This window comes from Akebia trifoliata, chromosome 9, assembly GCF_017979445.1.
Source record: "Akebia trifoliata isolate Shusen 1 chromosome 9, ASM1797944v1, whole genome shotgun sequence".
Classification (NCBI taxonomy): domain Eukaryota; kingdom Viridiplantae; phylum Streptophyta; class Magnoliopsida; order Ranunculales; family Lardizabalaceae; genus Akebia; species Akebia trifoliata.
Genome location: NC_141383.1, coordinates 25,100,462 through 25,120,535, shown reverse-complemented (window position 1 = coordinate 25,120,535; position 20,074 = coordinate 25,100,462). Strand labels below are relative to the sequence as shown.

At 36.2% G+C, this 20,074-nt stretch overlaps 2 protein-coding genes across 15 annotated transcripts; both read left to right on the top strand.

The window, feature by feature from the left end:
* Positions 1–1,927: 1,927 nt before the first annotated feature.
* Positions 1,928–8,745, top strand: LOC147394970 (uncharacterized). 14 transcript variants are annotated; one of them, XM_086453699.1, is made up of 6 exons: positions 1,928–4,548; positions 5,310–5,681; positions 6,018–6,084; positions 7,771–7,814; positions 7,898–7,979; positions 8,104–8,745. In XM_086453699.1, exons 1-2 carry the CDS (start codon positions 1,965–1,967, stop codon positions 5,606–5,608), a joined length of 2,883 nt encoding a protein of 960 aa, XP_086309825.1. In that variant the 5' UTR covers positions 1,928–1,964; the 3' UTR covers positions 5,609–5,681; positions 6,018–6,084; positions 7,771–7,814; positions 7,898–7,979; positions 8,104–8,745. The 14 variants fall into 14 exon arrangements, with proteins under 14 accessions (XP_086309825.1, XP_086309827.1, XP_086309822.1 ...); XM_086453701.1 differs by having other exon boundaries at positions 7,757–7,814; XM_086453696.1 differs by having other exon boundaries at positions 7,710–7,814.
* A 6,309-nt stretch (positions 8,746–15,054) lies between these two features.
* Positions 15,055–19,175, top strand: LOC147394969 (Leucine-rich repeat protein kinase family protein). The gene is made up of 7 exons (XM_086453656.1): positions 15,055–16,773; positions 16,934–17,067; positions 17,360–17,603; positions 17,684–17,877; positions 18,000–18,052; positions 18,292–18,403; positions 18,522–19,175. Exons 1-7 carry the CDS (start codon positions 15,522–15,524, stop codon positions 18,759–18,761), a joined length of 2,229 nt encoding a protein of 742 aa, XP_086309782.1. The 5' UTR covers positions 15,055–15,521; the 3' UTR covers positions 18,762–19,175.
* Positions 19,176–20,074: the final 899 nt, after the last annotated feature.

The following is a 20,074-nucleotide window of genomic DNA, read 5'->3' as shown; positions in this document are numbered from 1 at the left end:
AAAGTTTCCAATGGTGAAGCACTGTTTTGATCCATCAAAGAAAATACAAGATGCAATTGAATGACTTTATATTCTGTCATGATCCCACACCACCAAAATTACTATAGAACTTTTTGTGTATAGGGATCAAATGCACCTTTTAGTTGGATTTATTAATAAAATCAAACACAGGAGCAAACAATTCGAATCAGGTTACGTGCTTGAAGGTGATGCTAAAAGTCTTCCTAGGGAGACGTTTGGTTGCAAGAATATATATGTTTAATCTGATAGAGTTACTGAAGGGCAATTGAGTTTTTTTTTTGTAAAATAAACACCAAAATTGTCTTTTTTTACAAACTCTATATCCTCCTTAATCTTTTTATTTGTTCTAATGAGAATACTAGTATTCTACTCTTATAACTCTTATAACTCAAACCTATAAGTCCATGTATCTCACTCTCTCTCTCTGAAGAATAATAGTGTCTAATGTCCTCATGGTTTTAAAACTCGTTTTGACGTCTCATCTCTTCTGTAAACGAGACCGAATCATCTCGGATGAGTTTTTCGATACATTTGAGACATCATGTTCAACAATGAGAAAAATGAACATTGCGTTTTAAATCTCGTCCCATACATTTACTTGTTCATCGGTCTCATTGTTGGGCAATACCAAGACGACTTGGCAATACGTCTTGGTTCGAACGAGTTTTGAAACCATGAATGTCCTGAGAAACTTAAGTAGTGAAATACTTGGATTTGTAAGTTTTAACTGATAAGGGTAGCATTTTCTTAGGACAAATGCAAAGATTAATAGTAGAAATTATAAATAAGAAACTATGGCCCTTGAAGTTATGGTTCAGGTTCATTTTTTGACAAAAAAACAAGCCAAATATTTAAGGGTAAGTTCTCATGAAAGAATGTTCCATGTGGCAGTCCATGGGGGTAGTATAGGCAGGGGCGGAGCTGGTTGGGGCAATTGCCCCCACAGAACTTTGAGAAACCCATATATTTTCAACTAATTACATGACCCATTTATTCACATTCCCTCACCTCTCTCCCCATTTGCCCTCACACCCTCATCTCCCTCCAATTTTTGACCCCATAGAACTTTGAGACACCCCTATATTTTCATCTAATTACATGCCCATTTGTCCCCACTCTCTCACCTCTTTAATTTTTGTTGTTGACATTACCTATTGACCAGGGCTTCTCAAATATTTATTAGAAATGACTTAAATATCATTTTCTTCAACTACTAACTTAAAAACCTCTTAATTTCTCCCTAAAATCAATCATCTTCATCATACAACTAATCATAGTTTGCCCCCACTACAGGAAAATCTTGGCTATGCCCTTGAGTATAGGGTATTAATATTTGTTTTCCACCTCTAAATATCAATATTTTTCTCTCCCTCCATTTCACCACTTATTTGCCAGAAAATGAAGTTGGAGAACTGTTGTGATGCAGACGACGTTGTCTTTGTAATACGCGTGGAATGTGGTGTAAATAACATCAGAATTAAAATCTTCCAATTCAATCATGGTTTTAAAACTCGGCCAAGTCAATTTGACTCGAATGGATTTGAGGCAACTAGCTTCAAAACTTGATGTATCCTTTAAATATAGACTTGTGATAACTTGCCAGGTAGCATATTCAATCAACTCCTTGACATGACAAGTTTGGGAACCGTAGATATGTATGCCTCGAGATACACAATTTCACTTCCCATAAAAAGTGTATCCCAAGGGAGATGTGTATCCCGAGGCGTATAGATCTATGATTCCCGAACTTACCCATGTCGGGGGTCGATTGAGTATGCCACCTGACGAGTCATATTATCAGGACTCTTAAATGTATGGTTTATATGGTTACACCTCCTTTAGTATAGGTATGACACACAAGCACTTAAAATCTTACAAACTATATATAAGGCCATAGGCTATAGCACTTAAGAATCACAACCCACAACCCACGACCCACAACCATGGCCTATATTCAGAGATATTTCTCCCTTGTGCTTTTAGTTTTATGGTTCCTATTGGTTTCTTGCAAAACAGAAGCAAATTTTGAATCAGAATCTGAGGCTCTCCTTAAATGGAAAGCCAGTCTCCAAAGTCGAGTTGTTTTGAGTTCATGGACGACCACGAAGAATCTTAACACGGTGATTACTAATACTACGTCAAGTCCATGCAAGTGGTTTGGAATAGCTTGCAACAAAGCCGGAAGCGTAACAGATATAAACCTTCAGAAGACGGGCTTACAAGGTAAGCTCGATGACTTAGATTTCTCTTCGTTGCCAAACCTTGTCCGGCTTAATCTAAGTTCGAACGAACTCACGGGTACCATTCCCAAACACATTGGTTCACTTTCCAAACTCACTCATCTTGATCTTTGCGAAAATCGATTATCTGGTCCCATCCCTCCGTCTTTTGGTAATTTTAGCAAGCTTACCATATTATATCTTACTAAAAATTCTCTCTCTGGACCAATCCCGCCTAACTTCGGTGCATTGAGGAACTTAGTTCAGCTAGACCTCTCTGAAAATCAATTATCTAGTCCCATACCTCCATCTTTTGCTAACTTGACCAAGCTCTCAATTCTAAACCTCGATCAAAATTCTCTATCTGGATTAATTCCTCCTAACATCGGTCTCTTAGCGAACTTAGTCGATCTTGTACTTTCAGTAAACCAATTATCTGGTCCCATCCCTCCATCTTTTGGTAATTTGAGTAAACTTTCTTGTTTATCAATTTCTCACAATTCTCTCTCAGGACCAATACCTCCTAACATTGCTTCTTTGACGAATCTAGTTGATTTACGTGTTTTCGAAAATCAATTATCTGGTTCAGTACCTCAAGAAATTGGAAATCTTTCATCTTTATCTGTACTCCATTTGTGTGCTAATAACTTCTCAGGCTACTTACCACACCAAGTGTGTAAAGGTGGACTATTACAAACTTTTACTGCAGGCAACAACCACTTCATAGGTCCCATCCCAAAAAGCTTGAGAAATTGCACAAGCTTATTACGACTCCGACTTGAAAGGAACCAGCTCGAAGGAAATTTATCATTAGACCTTGGATTGTATCCAAATCTAATTTATATTGATTTGAGTTACAATAGATTTTCTGGTATGCTCCCTCCAAATTGGGGGGACTGCCAGAATTTGACAAAGCTAGTAATTTGTGGCAATAGGATAAGTGGTAGGATACCAAATGAATTAGGCAAGTTAACTCAATTAAGATATCTCGACCTTTCTTCGAATGAACTTGTAGGGGAGATACCGGAGGAATTGAGTAGGTTGTCTTTTTTGTTCAATTTAATGCTGAACGATAACGAACTTTCGGGCCAGATACCACTTCAAATTGGAAGACTATCCAATTTAGAGTTTCTCGACCTCTCGATGAACAAGCTAGGCGGACAGATTCCGGAGCAATTAGGAAATTGCTCAAAATTACAATATTTGAGTTTGAGCAAAAACAATTTCACGGGCCCCATCCCATATCAGATTGGTAATTTGATATTCTTACAAGACTTATTAGACCTTAGCCGAAATTCACTCAATGGGGAGATATCACCACAACTTGGAAATCTAAATAGGTTAATAAGCTTGAATCTCTCCTATAATAAGCTCAATGGTTCCATTCCTCAGTCCTTCAGAAATATGTTCAGCTTGTCAATCATCGATTTGTCGAATAATGTGTTAGAGGGTCCACTGCCTGATAACCAAGCTTTTCGACATGCTCCACCAGAGGCATTCAATAATAATAAATGTTTATGCAGTGAATTTGGCTCTTTGCCACCTTGCAATCGATCTAGAAATATGGGTGCTAAAAAAAGTGAGCACAAATTTGTAGTCGAAATCATTGGTTCAATCCTAGGCACTCTAGTTCTCGTTCTTATTGGTATTTTCTATCTTTGTCGCCGACAAGTAAATTTGAGAAGGGTAGAGAAAACTGAATCTGAATCAAGAAGTGGTGATATATTTTCGATATGGAATTATGATGGAAGGATTGTATACGAAGACATCATCAAAGCCACAGAAGATTTTGACAACAAATATTGCATTGGGGTCGGAGGATCTGGACGAGTTTACAAGGCAGAGCTACCCGATCATATTTTAGCTATAAAGGAGCTTGGTTCGCAGAAAGACGAGGAGAAGCTAGAACATATGAAAAGTTTTATGAATGAAATACGAGTTTTAACAGAAATTCGACATCGAAACATTGTGAAACTTTATGGATTCTGTTCTCACAAACGCCACACGTTTTTGGTTTACGAATATATGGAGAGGGGAAGCCTAGATAAAATTCTCAGTAGTCAGGGAAGAGCAATGGAATTAGATTGGATTAAGAGAGTGAATATTATCAAAGGTGTTGCCTATGCTTTATCTTACATGCATCATGATTGCACGCCGCCTATCATTCATCGAGACATATCAAGCAAAAATATTTTATTGGATTCAAAATTTGAGGCTTTTGTCTCTGATTTTGGCACCGCAAGGCTTTTAAAGCCTGATTCATCGTTATGGACTACAGTTGCGGGCACGTATGGCTATGTCGCTCCAGGTAAGTTTTATTTATTTATTACAAACTCCCTCATTTGTAATTTTATTTTTTAATTTTTAGAATTGTTAGAATTATTAGGTATAATGAAAATGGAAAGATAAACTTTGGATATTGATTTTTAAATATATTCTCCCATTATTTATAATGGGCGGGGGGGGCGTGGTTTGTTCGCATTTATAAATATAGTTGGGTGGGTGGGATTAGGCACAATAATGGGGGGGGGGGGGGGGTTTGTTCGCATTTATAAATATAGTTGGGTGGGTGGGATCTGCCTAATGAGAGGTCAAAATTATCATGTCCTACTTTTGAAATATTTATGATATAGGAGATTCCGCTATTTAGTAATGAATTTTTTTTACCAAACAAGATACCTACTCAAGAGCAGTTATTTAAATTTACTTTTACATTTTTATTTTTATTTTTGAATTTCGAATGCGTGTCCATCATTTGATCTTGGATCAAGTAGATACAGTACCAAACAATTATTATCAAAACATATTTTATTGGGATTAGTCTTACCCAAAGGATGGGGATACCCACGATAAAAAAGAATAAAAAAAAACCATATATAAGTGATTTTATTATATAGTATATTTTACAATCAAATCACTGATGTTTTTCATAATCACTTTTGTAGTTGTTTTATTCATACTATTCTATTACTTTTACAAAGCTCGTCAAACCCATTTATTTTCATCAAACATCCTTCTTTATTTTAGCTTCATCATTTCTATAAAAATTCGTGTTTATTGTTTTTGCAGAGCTTGCTAACACAATGGTTGTGAATGAAAAATGTGACGTTTATAGCTTTGGTGTATTAGTGATCGAAATAATCATGGGGAAGCATCCGGGGGAACTTATATCACTTATATGGGCTTCAAGTGATCCAACAATAATGCTAAAGGAAGTATTAGATCCGCGCCTCTCACCTCCTACCGATGGACAGATGGAAGTCAAAATTGCTTCTATACAGATGTTGGCTCTCGCTTGCATAAATGCTAATCCAAAATCTCGGCCAACCATGCATTTCTTGTCGCGGGAATTACTTGCTATGAACTAGGCTTTTTGTAGTTTTTTATGTCAAAATAATGGATGCAAAATAAAGTTAAATGGGCAAATTTTAGACCACTCAAGTATGTAGTTTCTTTTTGTAGTTTCTCTCACCTTTTTTTTTTATAATGGATTTCAACCACTCAAGTATGTTTACAAATCCTTCATTGAATGCTCTATTTAATTGAGGGAAAAACTAAGACAAACTTTGTTCATGACTTGAACAATAATTGGAATTTCTTTTTTTATAATCTTATTATAGAGATTCCAATTGTTATTATGGATTGTGGTTTCTTACATCGATTACCCAAACTCTAGTTTTCATGATGGGAAAGAACCTCAAAAGTTCTTTTTAAACATGTGGAATGATCGAGTACATCTCTCTCTCTCTCTCTCTTTCTTTGGTTGTGTTTTTGCAGATTGGGTGTCAAGTTCCAGAAAGGATTCCCTCCAACCAGCTTGAGGATTTAATTTTACGATAAAGAGGTATGTACATCTATTTTCGCTGGATGATAATCTATTAATTAATTAGGTTGGCAATGGGTCGGATAATACCCGCTTACCTGACTCATCCAACTCACATAAATTGGATATGGGCAATGTTTTTCTACCAGAAATCCATTTACCCAAAAAAATTGTAGGGTCGGATATGAATATATGCTATATCCTACCCGATTATCCAAGGGCAATTGTCATTTCATAATCTATACATAAAATTATCTAAATAATTAAGATTTTCTTCTTTACTCTCTAATCTTTCCCATCTCAAAGAGAAAAATATAGTTAAAGACTTGGCTTAGAGTCTCTCCATTCACAGAGACAATCGACGAGGTGAACTTGAAAATATGCTATATCTATTTAATTACATGATAATGTAGAATTTTTTATTTTATATATATAAAATAAAAAAATTATTAAAGTAAAAGAAAAAAAAAAAAGGTGAGAGTGAGTAAAATTTTGACTGACCCAAGATCCGGATAAGAAATCGAGTGTGGTTATCCACCTAAACTTTGGGTAAAAATTTGAATATTACCCTCAAATTCAGGTGAGAAATCAGGTATGGGTATGTGTGACTAAATTTGGGTATGGAATCGGTAGAAGTCTTACCCGACCACACCTGACTTGTTGCCGGCCCTACTATTAACATGTTTCAATTAATTATAGAACTCTATACATCTTTTTATTCTTAAACTATTTTTGGATTAAAATCCTAACAAACTTGTACTATAGCCAAGGATCGAGTTGTATTCTCAATCAAAACCCATGAAAAATAAAACTTGTTCAAATTTTAATAATTTGTAGGAAGATTTTCGGCCATCCAAATAGACATCGGCCAGCATTGGTGAGGATCAGACCAGACCAGATTTATCGGACCCTATCTAGCTCAAACCCATGGGGCCAAGCCATAATAGGGCTCTCAGACCAGGACCTAACCAACACCTGTTGGACCTTGCCTGGACCCGATCAATATAATTGACCAGATCCATTGTAGGGTTGACTAAAGCTAATCAATAAGTTGACCAAATCCATTGTAGGGTAACCAATTCTTCGGGCGATAGGTTTTGACTAGACCCGATCCAAGTCATTGGCAATCCAACACCACATGAAAAAAACTCAAACACCCCCACCCCCAACTTCAAAAAAAAATCAAAAAGTGAGATATGAGGTCACTGCAGCATTATTCAAGAACTTGTTTCCTTACTTAATAAGGAAAGTATTTTTCTTATAATACTATTAAAAATACACAAAATACCATTTTCTAACCTCTTTTAACAATTAACATACTTGAGGATTTCAAGGCAAACGCAATCCATTCTACTGATTAGTGCTCACAATGAAGAATAAATAGTTGAATTGCTAAATTGAAAATGTCCAGAATTTTGAGTATAAAACAAGCAGAAACATATCACCCTCATTTGTTTATCTCTCACATTTAAACATTTCGATGCTAACTAGACTTGTGTTCTTACCATTTGGGTGCAATTTTTGAAGTTCTGATTATTAATACCATATTCTTCACACCTGACACATTAGATACCGACCGTGTAATTCTTACCATTCTTCTTTTTTTTAAGCACGCTAGATTATTGATTTTTTTATGGTTTGTGGAGCCCGATGGTACTGGTTAGCAAGGAGTAATGTTCATCATTTAACACAGTGCTCGCCTCGCAGTTAGGGGAGTCAGGGGCGGAGCACCGAAAGAAAATTTTCCAATGGTATTTTCATGATTTCACTGATATTATGTAAAACCTTAGTCATGTTTTTTAAGGGTATATTTATTTTTCTTTTTTGGTGATAGGGTGTAATTCGTAACTTCAAGTTTTCTTTTCATAGTGGAATCAATGTGATCCGTGGGCGTGCCTCAATCTTGAGGGAATCACGTAAAATATATTTGTGTTTCTGTGTGTGATTACATCTTTTTTTTTTTTCATTTTCTTTTCTATTCTCGCTCTCTTTTGCATATGTTGTTTTAACAGATTTCTGTCGGATGTTTTTTTTTTTTAGGGAAAGGTCTGCATCAAATGTAAGTAAGAGTCTGAGCGTTCTTGATCTCTCTGGCAAGGAAAAGTCCACCAAGCCACCACCAAGAAGGCTCTCTCTATTCCTGCCAAATCTGCTATAAGCCCACTTCCTCCAAGGCCAACCAGCATGATAACTCCAATATCCGAGATTAAAACAAAAAGGTCGAATAATGTTCAAGGGAGGAGTAGAACACCCATTTCTGATGCTTCCAAATTGATGAACCAACGGAAGTTCAGTGTTCTGTCTTCAGCATCATAATGGCTGTCGCAGATTAAGCTCTCCGAATCTTCTGTTAAGCACTTGATTTCACTTGGCTTCTTCAAACTTGCTTTAGAATCCGGATGTGAAGTACTCAATCCGATGGCTTCCTTCCTATATGAACTTATTTCCATGTGTAAATATGAATGCAAGTACATGTTCATGTGTATTCAGCTAGTTATTGCTTCAATGGGAGAATTGGAAGAAAATGATATATTTATATGTGCCAATGCACATATATCTGAATGGCTTCCTTGTAATTTAAAATATTAATGAACGGGTGGTTACGAAGATTACATAATAAAAAAAAGGATATGTTTGTAATTTTGAAAATTAATCAATATGATTCTAAGGTCGTGTGCTGCATGCTGCAATCTTCTTGATTTTTTATCAAAATGACCTTCATTATTTCAAGTTTAAATGTAAAGATTGGGGCATTTGTGAGATCCAAAATTTGGTGTCGAACCACTTCTACTCCGCCTTCTCTCATTATAATAGTAAAGATGTATGCAACTATCCATTTTACATGCACATAGGTGCATATGTCTGTAGTTTTATACATAATGTTTAGTTGTTCATGAGTCTCCAAGTGAATGAGAGATGTTTACGATTTTTCAATCAAACTTGTAGCCCCTTCTTCTGCTACAGACTCAACTAAGAAGGATAATAATCAGAAAAAAAATTCCTGCAAGCAAGAACAAGGGATCATTGAACAATAAGTCGGCCAATTCAAAAGCGAAGGACAGGAATGAGGGAAAGAAATTTACTGCTGAAAAGGGTAAATAAGAATCTTCAAATATCTTTTCTTTCTTTTAAGTTTTGAACTTTGGTGTGCAAATCTCTTAGTTTATTATCTTCTTCTAGTTTGAGTTGAGCCTCCGCTCCTCGAGGAGACAAAGCAAGAAGACAAAGAAAATATGGTAATTTAGACTCTCTTTCTTCTTTTCTTTTTTTCTTTTTTTCATTTTTGAGATAAGGCTTTGATGATTATTAAGGTAGATTTTGATGAATTAGTTGAGTAGGAGAAAGATTAACATGAAATAGATTGATGTTTGTTTAGGGTGTGTTTGTTTGCGTAAGAAAAATAGGTGGGAAATACATTTTTCATGGAAAATCACATTTTCATGTGTTTCTCATTCTCTCTGTTCTGACTTTTTTTTTTCTGGTATCTTTTCCAAATGTAACCAACAAACACCAAAAATGAGTTTTTCCACCCTACCAATTTTCCCATTGTGTCGAGGACTTTTTTTTTTCAGAGAACTAGTAGCCCACTTCTAAGTGGCACATCAAATGCATCTTCTTTGGATAAATGCTTGCAATAAATTTGATCCTTCGGGTCTGGCCCATAGTGGATTAGATTTGGGACTGGGCTTGGGTTTGTATTGGGTACTTGGGTCTGACAACTTATCTAGCCCAAACCCAACCCCTCCCTTAAATGGGACCAATGCTTGCATGTAACTTAACCATTAGGTTAGCGTTGGGCCCTTAATGGCCTAGATTCCGAAGCATGTGGCCCTCATATTGTCAACTATCCTTCATTTCTGCATGTTTTTGTGCCATTTTGAAAAAAAAATATTAGATCCCTTCTTTAATGACTTCAAATTGTTTATGATACCAACTTAACTTGTTCTACATAAACTAGATTCAAGCAAGTTAACTTGTTGACTTGCTTAACTCATTGTTTTTTTTTTTTTTTTATGTCTAAGTAAGTTTTTAATTGAGTCAACAAAATTCGAGTCAAACTTACCTTGAGTATATTTAAAGAGATTTTTTTTAGTCCCAAAATGAATCTGATCAGCTCCACTCAAGATTTTAATCCCAAGTCCTGAAACCCTTATACACCCCTCTCCCTTTTTATTTCAAACCCTAGAAGAATTGACTTAATACGAATACAACCCTATACCCAAATACATAAGGGGAAGACTAAAGATCTACTAGGATTCCAATTAAAAGTGGAGTAGAGCTCTAAATCCAATGGGATAGTGGCTGGTTACCACGATCCTAGCATAACTAGAAAACTACTTCTATAAGAAAATCCAATCCTAATATAACAAGAGTAATATAATTCCCAAAAGTAGAATAAAAGACAATTACTTAACAATCACGTGGCATATCCAAGGAGGTATCCGAAATATTAATAAAAAATAGGGACGTAAAATAAATATAAAAATCCAAGTGTCATGTTGCAAAGAGGGTTCTATTGAAATTTTAAAGTGGGCTGCCCACTTCAAAGTGGGACTCTTTTGGGATGGGATTGGTCCCTAAAGTCATAAGTCCCAATCCAACAAAAGTTGTCCAACATGCAATAGAGTTAATGAGAAGGTCACCCAATTTCACACACATGACCGGGAGCAAACCCTTGTCGGTAGTTTTACAGCTAAACTAACCTCTTGGGAGTCAAAAACTAGCAATTTCTTCTCATTTTTCATGTATCGGACTCTTCCCAAGACAAACATTATTACTGCCAATACGTCAGTTGAATCATAGATTACCACCTACTCTCTAATCTTCTCAATTCTTACACCATTTGTCTTCATAGATGGTGTAGATAGATAGATGTGGAATAACATATAGAACTGGCATACAAAAAAGCTTATATAGAACTTCAGATAAAATGTGAGAAGAAACAAGATTAGGTAGCTCTAATACATCATTAAAATATTAGAATCAAAAGCTTTTTGACAGTAATCCAAGTTGGGCACTTAAAAGTATCTATTTTGCTTAAAGGGCAGTATAGTATTACTGTCAGCCCTGGAAGACTGTCTTCCTGATGTCGATACCATTCATTTTCATTCTGATTCAAGAAACACGATATTCGATAACTTGTGTTGCCAATGGATCGGATCAAGGTGGATCTACAACCCATATTGTATCCTTATCTGATCTCAATATTTGGATGGAATAGCGTATATGATATATGGTTTAATAAATATGAATACGAGTCCGACTAGCCTTACTAACAATGGGAGGAAAAAAGTCTTACTAAGCCTCATCTACCGTCAAAAAGAACTCAAGATTCTTAAAAATAAGTCTCGAAATTTGTTATATTTTTCCTCACTATATTAGTAAGGAAAGGGTTTCTCATAAGTATAAAAATCATATATCCATACAAAATTTATAATTTGACATAGAGTCGTGTTGGAGTGATCTTAAGATTGGAGTTCACATCGCGCACACCTTGACGTGAAAGTGGATAGGAACCATAGACGTGTTTTCATTCGTATCTTGAGGAAAGCAACTATGGCTCTCATACACTTTCATCTCAAGGTGTGCGATATGAGGTCCACTCTTGAAGTCACTTCAGATTTATTCTTTGACATAATTTTTTCCCCGGAAATGTCAAATCAAGACTTTGGTGATCCAAAAAAAATTTGATGAGTTATCATATGGGTTTGGGTCTTCATCCAAAACCTAAAGCCTTGATCCAGAATTGGAGATATAGAATTTGAAACGGTTCAAAGTTCGGGTTTATTTCTTTGATCCATGACACAGCCCTACCCTTCCATCCAATGACATTACGGAGTGGGTACCCATTCAACCGAAATCGAAGACACTGGTTTTAGATCCCTTTTAACTGGAATTATTATATTCAAGTATCTTAGAACAAATTAATTGAGAATTAGAACAGATAAGAAGAAAGAGAAATTTTTTTACAGTTCCGGTTCTGATTCAATTAGTTTAAGAATCATAACTAACCGAAACCGATAAAATTTGGTTCTAGTTCCTTAAATTGGATCCCCAACCAGGCCCAATCCAAATTTGACAGACATCAACCCATACCCATGCCCAACCCTACCTCAGGCTTGAAATGCTAAATCCAAACCCAAGTTGGTTGGGTTGTTTGAGTTGGTCTGATTACTTTATTCCCCATTATGGAAACATAAGTGGTATATAAAATAACTAAAAATTTACAATTATTTATTCTAAAATTGAGTTTCAAAATTTACATATATAAAATTATAATCAAATTTAAAAAAGATCAAAAATGAAATGATGACTAACTAAAGTTACCATCTTAATTCATTTATTGTTAGTCTTAATTTCCAACAAAACAAATATTTACATTGTATGTCAATATATAAAATACATAAACTAAAGCATTTTATAACAAAGCAAATATTTTATTTTATGAAAATAATCACACATTAATTTTGATATAGAGTCATACTAGAGTAACATTGAAATTGACATCGTTTGGGACATTGGTGTGCACAGAACCATAAATACTTCTCACTCATATCTCGATGAAAAGCATCTATGATTCTATAAACACATCCACGTTAGCAATGTTTGAAATGATGTCAATTTCAACTATGGACACGGGATTTTCAATATTTTCGAAAACATCCCTCCACTTTGGGGTGTTTTGGAGTCGCCACCATTCAAATTGGTAAAAGGGTGTGAATGGTCACCCGATGTCACATTTTTTGAAAAATCATGCATTTGTATGTTTGATGACTCTCGTCGGATAATGCGCGTGGTCCAACCTCGATTCAAGGTAAGGGGGTCCATTTATGGAGTAGGGAAGGTGTTAGGCACCCTACTCCATCCACGTAATGTGGTAACCTCGGATTCGATTTTTTTTTTGGAAATAAAAAGAAAATGAAAATGAAAAAGAAAGAAAATCGATGTGTGCCCTCAAATATGAGGGACTTTCAATGTTGGATTCAATCATTAAGGGCACCCTTATGTAGAAGGGGCCCTTTGGTGATTTAACCCATGGTGGTGTGTGCAAATGTGTGGGAAAAGGGAGAGTAGAAGAGGGGATGTAGAGGGGGTGTTCCTTTTGTTGAACCCACCTTGTCCTTGAGTTGATCTTCAAAGCTTTTCTTGATGTTCTTCTTTTGAGTTGACTTGGACTTGCTTGAGGTTGTAGAAGATTGAGTTGAGAGTGAGGTGTTGAGAGTAGAGTAGAGTAGAGTAGAGAATTGTAGTTTTTGGAGGATTTTTTATCAAAATTTCATTAGTTGTTGTAAGAGGAGAATGGAGGGGTTTTTATAGAGGTTGGGAGGTATTTTAAGGGTATAATAGGGTGAAGGATGAGAATAGTGGATAATGGCATGGGTTTGAGAGAAGAAGGGTATGAAATTTGAGGGAGAAATAAGGGTAGTTTTGTAATGAGGGAAATGGGTTGTGTTTTAATCAAAATGGTTTGAATCTTATCCAAATCCATTTGGGTAGAGTGTTTGGTGGGGTGAGATGAGTGATGGTTGATGGGAGGAATGGTGGTGTAAGGGAGTTGTTTGGAGAAGGAGTGTTGAGATGGTTGAAGAGGTATGGTGTTTGATTTGGAGAGATGAGTAGTGATTGGTTTAATTTTGAGATGATTGAAGGGATGATGACATGTGGCAAATGTAGGGATGAAGAGATTAGTTGATTGGTGATGGTGGTTGGATGATTAGAGAGAAGAGTATGGGAGGTATGGGTTGAGGTGATTTTGTGGGAGTGTTTTAAGGGAAAGTGATGGATAGATATGGGTTGTGATGTGGGTGGTTGATAGTGTTAGAGAATGGGGAATAGGTTAGGGTATGTAGGGTATGGGTTATGATGTTGGTGGTTGATGATGAGAGGATGGGGAATAGGTTAGGTTAGGGTAGGGTTATGGGTTGAGTTGATTAGATGAGGAGGTGGGAGGAGATGATGACATGTGTCATCTCTTGGTGATTGGTTTGATGTGATGATGATGGTTTGGATTGGGTTTTGGGTAGTGAGTTGGGCTTTGGTTGGGTTGGGTTTAGGAAAGTAGTTTGGGTTTTATGTTTGGGCTTAGGTTTAGATTGAATTGGGTTTATGATGGATTGGGTTTATGTTGGATTGGGTTTAGGAGAATAATTTGGGTTTTATGTGATGGGCTTTGCTTAGGTTGGGTTTGGGTGTGGGCTTGGATAGAATAGTGTTGGGTTGAGTTGATTCGGATTAGGGTGATGGATTTAGGTTGGGTTGGGTAGTATAGAGTAAAGGTGGATTCGGACTTATATTGGGTTGGATTTAAGGATGAGAGTGGTGACGTGTTTTTGGGTCCATGGGCTACATGAGTAGCCTTAGACATTTATTGACGGAAAATGCAATGGGTTTTGTAGGTTTGGACTTTGGGGCTCATCCCAATTTTTCGGTTTTCGGGGCATCTTGCGTCGAGGGCCCGCTCAAATTCGAGTGTCTACATCAACGTTACTTCTACATTTTCCTTTGATATAAGTATAAATAGTAAATTGGGTTGCCCAATGCCCATGCCCGAACCCAACCCGATCCAAGTAGGACATTTATTTTTGTTGCCCAAACCCAAGCTAATTATATCGAAACTTGACACAAGGTCGGGTTCAACCCATCGGATTCGGGTTAGGCCCGCTCAAGTTGCAGCCCTCTATTACAATAAGCACACATACCCCACTTGTATTTTTTTATTTGATCAGGGGTATTTTGGTCAGACATGAACTTCCCGTGATTTAACTCACTTGGCACGTGTGGTTTCGTTGGGACACTCGCAGTTTTGTTTTACCTTATTAATGTGGTCAAAAGCGTGCATACCGCTAGTCAACCATGTTCAACGGTAACTATCTTTAGAGATGAACGGTCTGGATAACTCAACAGTAACTTATTATAATAGCTTGGATTCCACAAAATCAGGATTCCTCCATGTTCCCTCACATACCTCCATGTACTCAACTTATTTCAGTTCTCTGCAAACTTGTGTGTCTTTGGATCTCTTTCACAAACTCATTTGCTTTTATTAGGTACTTTTGATCTCTTTAAACATTCTCATATTTTCAGCAAAAAAAAAAAATTCTGATAATTATATTTAAATTCAGCTTAAACTTCAGCTCTTCTAAGCTCCACCTTAGTAGTAATTTTTTTAGACATTTTTTTTCAAACTTTCTGTAAATTATCAAGCATTTAGATTCAATTCTTCTAAATGTTTCCATTTTTAGTAGATATTTATACATTTCTGACAATAGCCATAGTCATGATTCATGAACCATTCTCCATAAATGGCAGTTATTGCAGTTGAAGTGCTTTTTGTCGAAATTATTCCATAAAAAACCCTTCTATATCCAGTGAATATAAACAGTTTCAATCCTCTATCTTGTGAAATTAGTAATTCTAGATTTGAATTTTGAGGTATTTGAGTTCTGTGATCTTAAACAATGGAAAAGTTTCGATCTTCGTTCTGTTTCTTTCATCCGATACTTGTTTTCGTTCTGTTTTTTTCGTTGTCGTTCGGGCAATTAACACCATCTGAAACCCGAATTCTCTTTCAAGTCCAACGGATTCTCGAGTACCCGTCTGTCTTCAATGGATGGACTAATTGGACTAACTTCTGTTACCTCCCTTCAACTCCATCACTCATCATTGTCTGTTCGGGTAACCATGTAACCGAATTAACTGTCATTGGGAACAAGAGTTCCCCTTCTCTCAGCCCAAATCCAACTCGAAGGAATTTCTCCATTTCTACACAAACATTGTCTGAGAAATTCTTGATCGACACGTTCTTCACCGTTCTTACAAAGCTTTCAAATTTGAAGGTGTTGTCGCTCGTGTCATTGGGATTGTGGGGTCAATTACCCACAAAGATCAATCGGTTTTGGACGCTTGAAGTGCTGAATATAAGTTCAAATTTCATTTATGGAGAGATCCCTCCGGCCGTTACCTCATTAACGAACCTTCGGAGTCTTGTTTTGGCTGATAATTTGTTCAATGGGTCTGTCCCAAATCTTGAAAGCTTAGCAGTTCTAGAAGAATTTGATGTGAGAAGCAATCTCCTCGGACCCGAATTTCCCTCTCTAGGGAGTAAGATTGTAAGAGTTATACTGAGAAACAACACATTTCGATCTGAAATTCCTTTGAAACTCAAGAACTTCGATCGTTTGCAGCACTTAGACATCTCTTCAAATGGGTTTGTTGGACCTATCCCATCTACTCTCTTTTCTCTACCCTCTATTCGTTACCTCAACTTAGCTGGAAATAAGCTAAATGGAGCTCTTCCGAAGAATATATCGTGCCGTGATGGACTTGGGTTTGTCGATCTTTCTCACAACCTTTTGATTGGCAAGTTTTCTCTCTGCAAAGGATCTAATTCTTCGAACCAAATTGTGCTCTATTCATGGAATTGTTTGTCTGTTGGGGACTCAAATTCTCAACACCCACATTCTTTCTGCCATGAAGAAGCATTCGCTGTTAAGCCTGCAATGAAAGCGCAGAAGAATGGGTCAAGCAACATCTTAGCCATCATATTTGCTGTTGCTGGGGTTACTGTGGGTGTCGTAGGGGCATCAGGCTTGTTAATTTTTGCAATTTTTTCGAGGATGCGACGAAATAAGGCAGAAACGAAGACATTTGAGAAATCCGTGAGCCAAAAAGCTTTCACTCGGCTCTCCCCTAGACTACTCACCGAAGCAAGTAAGCCTTATTATCTCAATTTTTTTAATTCTCATTTCTATTATGATGCAAAGGACTAATCAATCCTTCACTTGAAGTGAATCATTGATAAGTTGCAAAAAAAGATTTCTATATCCTTTGTTGTAATTTGCTTTGTAAACCAAATTTCTCCTTTTGATAGGGAACGTGTCTCCGATAATGAGGTTAGGAACAATTGGGCTCCCACCATATTATGTTTTCACATTGGAGGAGATCGAAAAGGCAACAAATTATTTCGATCCATCTAATTTGATGGGAGAAGGATCTCAGGGTCAGGTATGGAAATTATTCTGTTAATTTTGTGTGTGTTAATTTGTATCCATGACCAAACCATCTCAATTGTTTTTTCCCTTACTGGAGTTGTAATCGGCCTTCCTTGAACATGACCACACCATCTTAATTGATTTTGCCCTTAGTTTATCACCTATTGGGATTACTCCTATATTTTCTTAAATATTAAGATATCAAATATGACATATCGACTGAATAATCCCCACATTGACATGTCGATAAGTCCTTCAAAATCTGATTCTCCTCGACTCTAAACTAATGCTTTTGATATTTCCAGCTTTACAAAGGTCGTCTTAGGGACGGCTCCATGGCCATGGTGAGATGTTTGAAACTAAAGCAAATACATTCATCTCAGAGCTTACTACAGCACATGGAAGTGATATCAAAGTTAAGGTATCTGCATTTGGTTAGCATTCTTGGACACTGCATCGTTACTCATGAGGACCACCCGAATGCGACCAACACCATCGTTCTTGTATTCGAATATGTTTCAAATGGGACTCTACGAAGTCATCTTAGTGGTAAAGAGAACAATGAAACCACGAGTTTCTAAATCATTAATTCCACAATATAAAGTAATTTTCAATCTTTACTTTTGTAGATTGGAAAAAGCGAGATATGTTGAAATGGCCACAAAGGGTATCGATGACTATCGGTGTCACAAAAGGAATCCAGTTCTTGCACAAAGGAATTGCACCAAGCATCTTTGGGAGCGATATAAAGATAGAAAACATTTTGTTGGATGATAATCTCACCGCAAAAGTTTGTAGCTATAATTTACCCATACCATCTAAAGTGAGTTTAAATTAAATTGGGTAACTCGAGTTTCAGCTTTTTCATTTAAAACATCTTCGAGTTCTTCATGTCTGAATTTAAAGTAAAATTTTTTTAGTTAATTTCCATTTTCAATCTTCTAGGTAGGTTCAGAAAGCCCGTTCAATGGAGTAGAAACACGCGATCGTCTTAGCAGGTACATGGTCTCTACATTTTATGATTTTCAACAAATGATGATTATCAAACTGTTAGACCTACGGTCTTTGTACAGCCCATTGGCCTCAATGTTCCATTTTGCCGATTAGTGGTTCTTAATATCTCAAATGAAGAGTTTATGTTTTTAATCTCACACGAACAACTGCAGTGTCAATATCATGGTTTTGGTGCTCATAGTTTTTTTTTTTTCTTTCTGTCTCATGCGACATCCGTGTGCAGTGGTGAAAATGGTGAAAAAGAAGATGTATATCGATTAGGTGTCGTTCTACTCGAAGTTATAATTGGTAAACCGATGACATCCGAGAGTGAATTGAATTTGCAAAGACTTCAGGTATATATACATTATTTTCCCTTAATACTAGAAATATTTTCTTCCCTTTGATGTAAGATATGTGATTTTATACATTTTTTGTGTTATTTACGATGAATGTGCTTGTTTTGGTTCACAGCTCGAGCAGTGCTTAGCCGACGCCCTCGATGCCCCATCAAAATTATGTGCAGCAGTTGATCCCTCCATTCATGGAACGTTTGCTTACCAATCATTAAGAACCACTGTTGAAATTGCGGTCAATTGTCTATCCGAAGATTATAGTCAGCGCCCATCGATAGAAGATGTTCTTTGGAATTTGCAGTATTCAGTTCAAGTTCAAGACGGATGGATGATTAGCAGTGAAAACCTTAGTAGATAATTTTAAACTTTAATCATCTTCTTGTTCTGCTTCTAGTCCTTCAAAACTCGTTAGAAACGCAATATGTTGCAACATTTGTATATTTATTAATAATTATCGTAATAAGTTCAACTTCCTAATAACTTGTGTTACGTCAATTCCTTGAGTCCCTTATCCATTCGCATTTGATCAAAGCGGGATAGTATGTCAAAATTGAAAAACTTCCAATGTGGTTAACGATACTCGAGCCTCATTAAGGTGATGAGTACAGAGTTGAAATCTTGATTTTTATGGAACCGATGTTTCTACTTCCCATTGTGGAATCATTGCTAGAATTAGTCATTTTATATGTGTATGGATTCCGCCTTATAACGATAGATTTTGTTCTTTGGTTAGAATTTGATATTATGGTTTGGTCACTCAGTTTCCCACCAAACACAAAACCTGAAAATCATTCTCTAGAATGTTTCAAATATATTAAATTAATGGATAAAAGTACCAAAACTTTTAATATGATCACCAATGTAGATAGAAGCTGTAGAAAGTGATTATTATGAAACTACTTCTATAGCACTTGTGGACACACTACCTTGCCAAACAAAGCCTAAATGCTACTTACAAATTTCAAAACATCACAAGATTTCTATTCTTGGAAATTAATTATTTAATTTACTTAATTTATTTATTTATTTATTTATTACTATTATTATTATTTTATTTTTTATAACGAGGGGTATCCGAGCCAGCCAGACTGAATTCTAGAATTCCTTGGTCATTCACGGGTTATGATTAAACTAGAACAATCCAAAATTGTCAATTTCAGGTTCCAATTACTTTTTGTTAATAAAGTTGGCTCATTAACTGGCTTTGTCCCACACCATCATCTCTAAGAACATAGTTTCAATGTAGCTCTCCAACTTCATCTTATAATAGCCACAAAAAGTTACAAACCATGTACCCAATCATTAATGCTTCTTTCCAAATTCCAAAACAAACAGCAAAATTAATAATGAACCACAATTATTTCTTTGTGACAATGTTTATTTGGATAGATATTGTGCTACAGTGTTCTGACTTTTCAACCATGAAGGAGAGACAATGAAATTGGGAAAACACTAAGGCCCTACTTGGTTCACTACAAATCATTTGATTTTGCTAATGATGTACATTGCAAATATTTTGCCATTAATGATTTACTATTGCTCGGTAACCATTGGAAACCTCTTGCGAATCTTTTTTTCGTGATTGATTGATCTTTGCAATAAAAAATTCATTATGATTTTGCAAATGATTTATGGTAACTTTTTATGCTGCAAATTACTTGCTGAAATTTC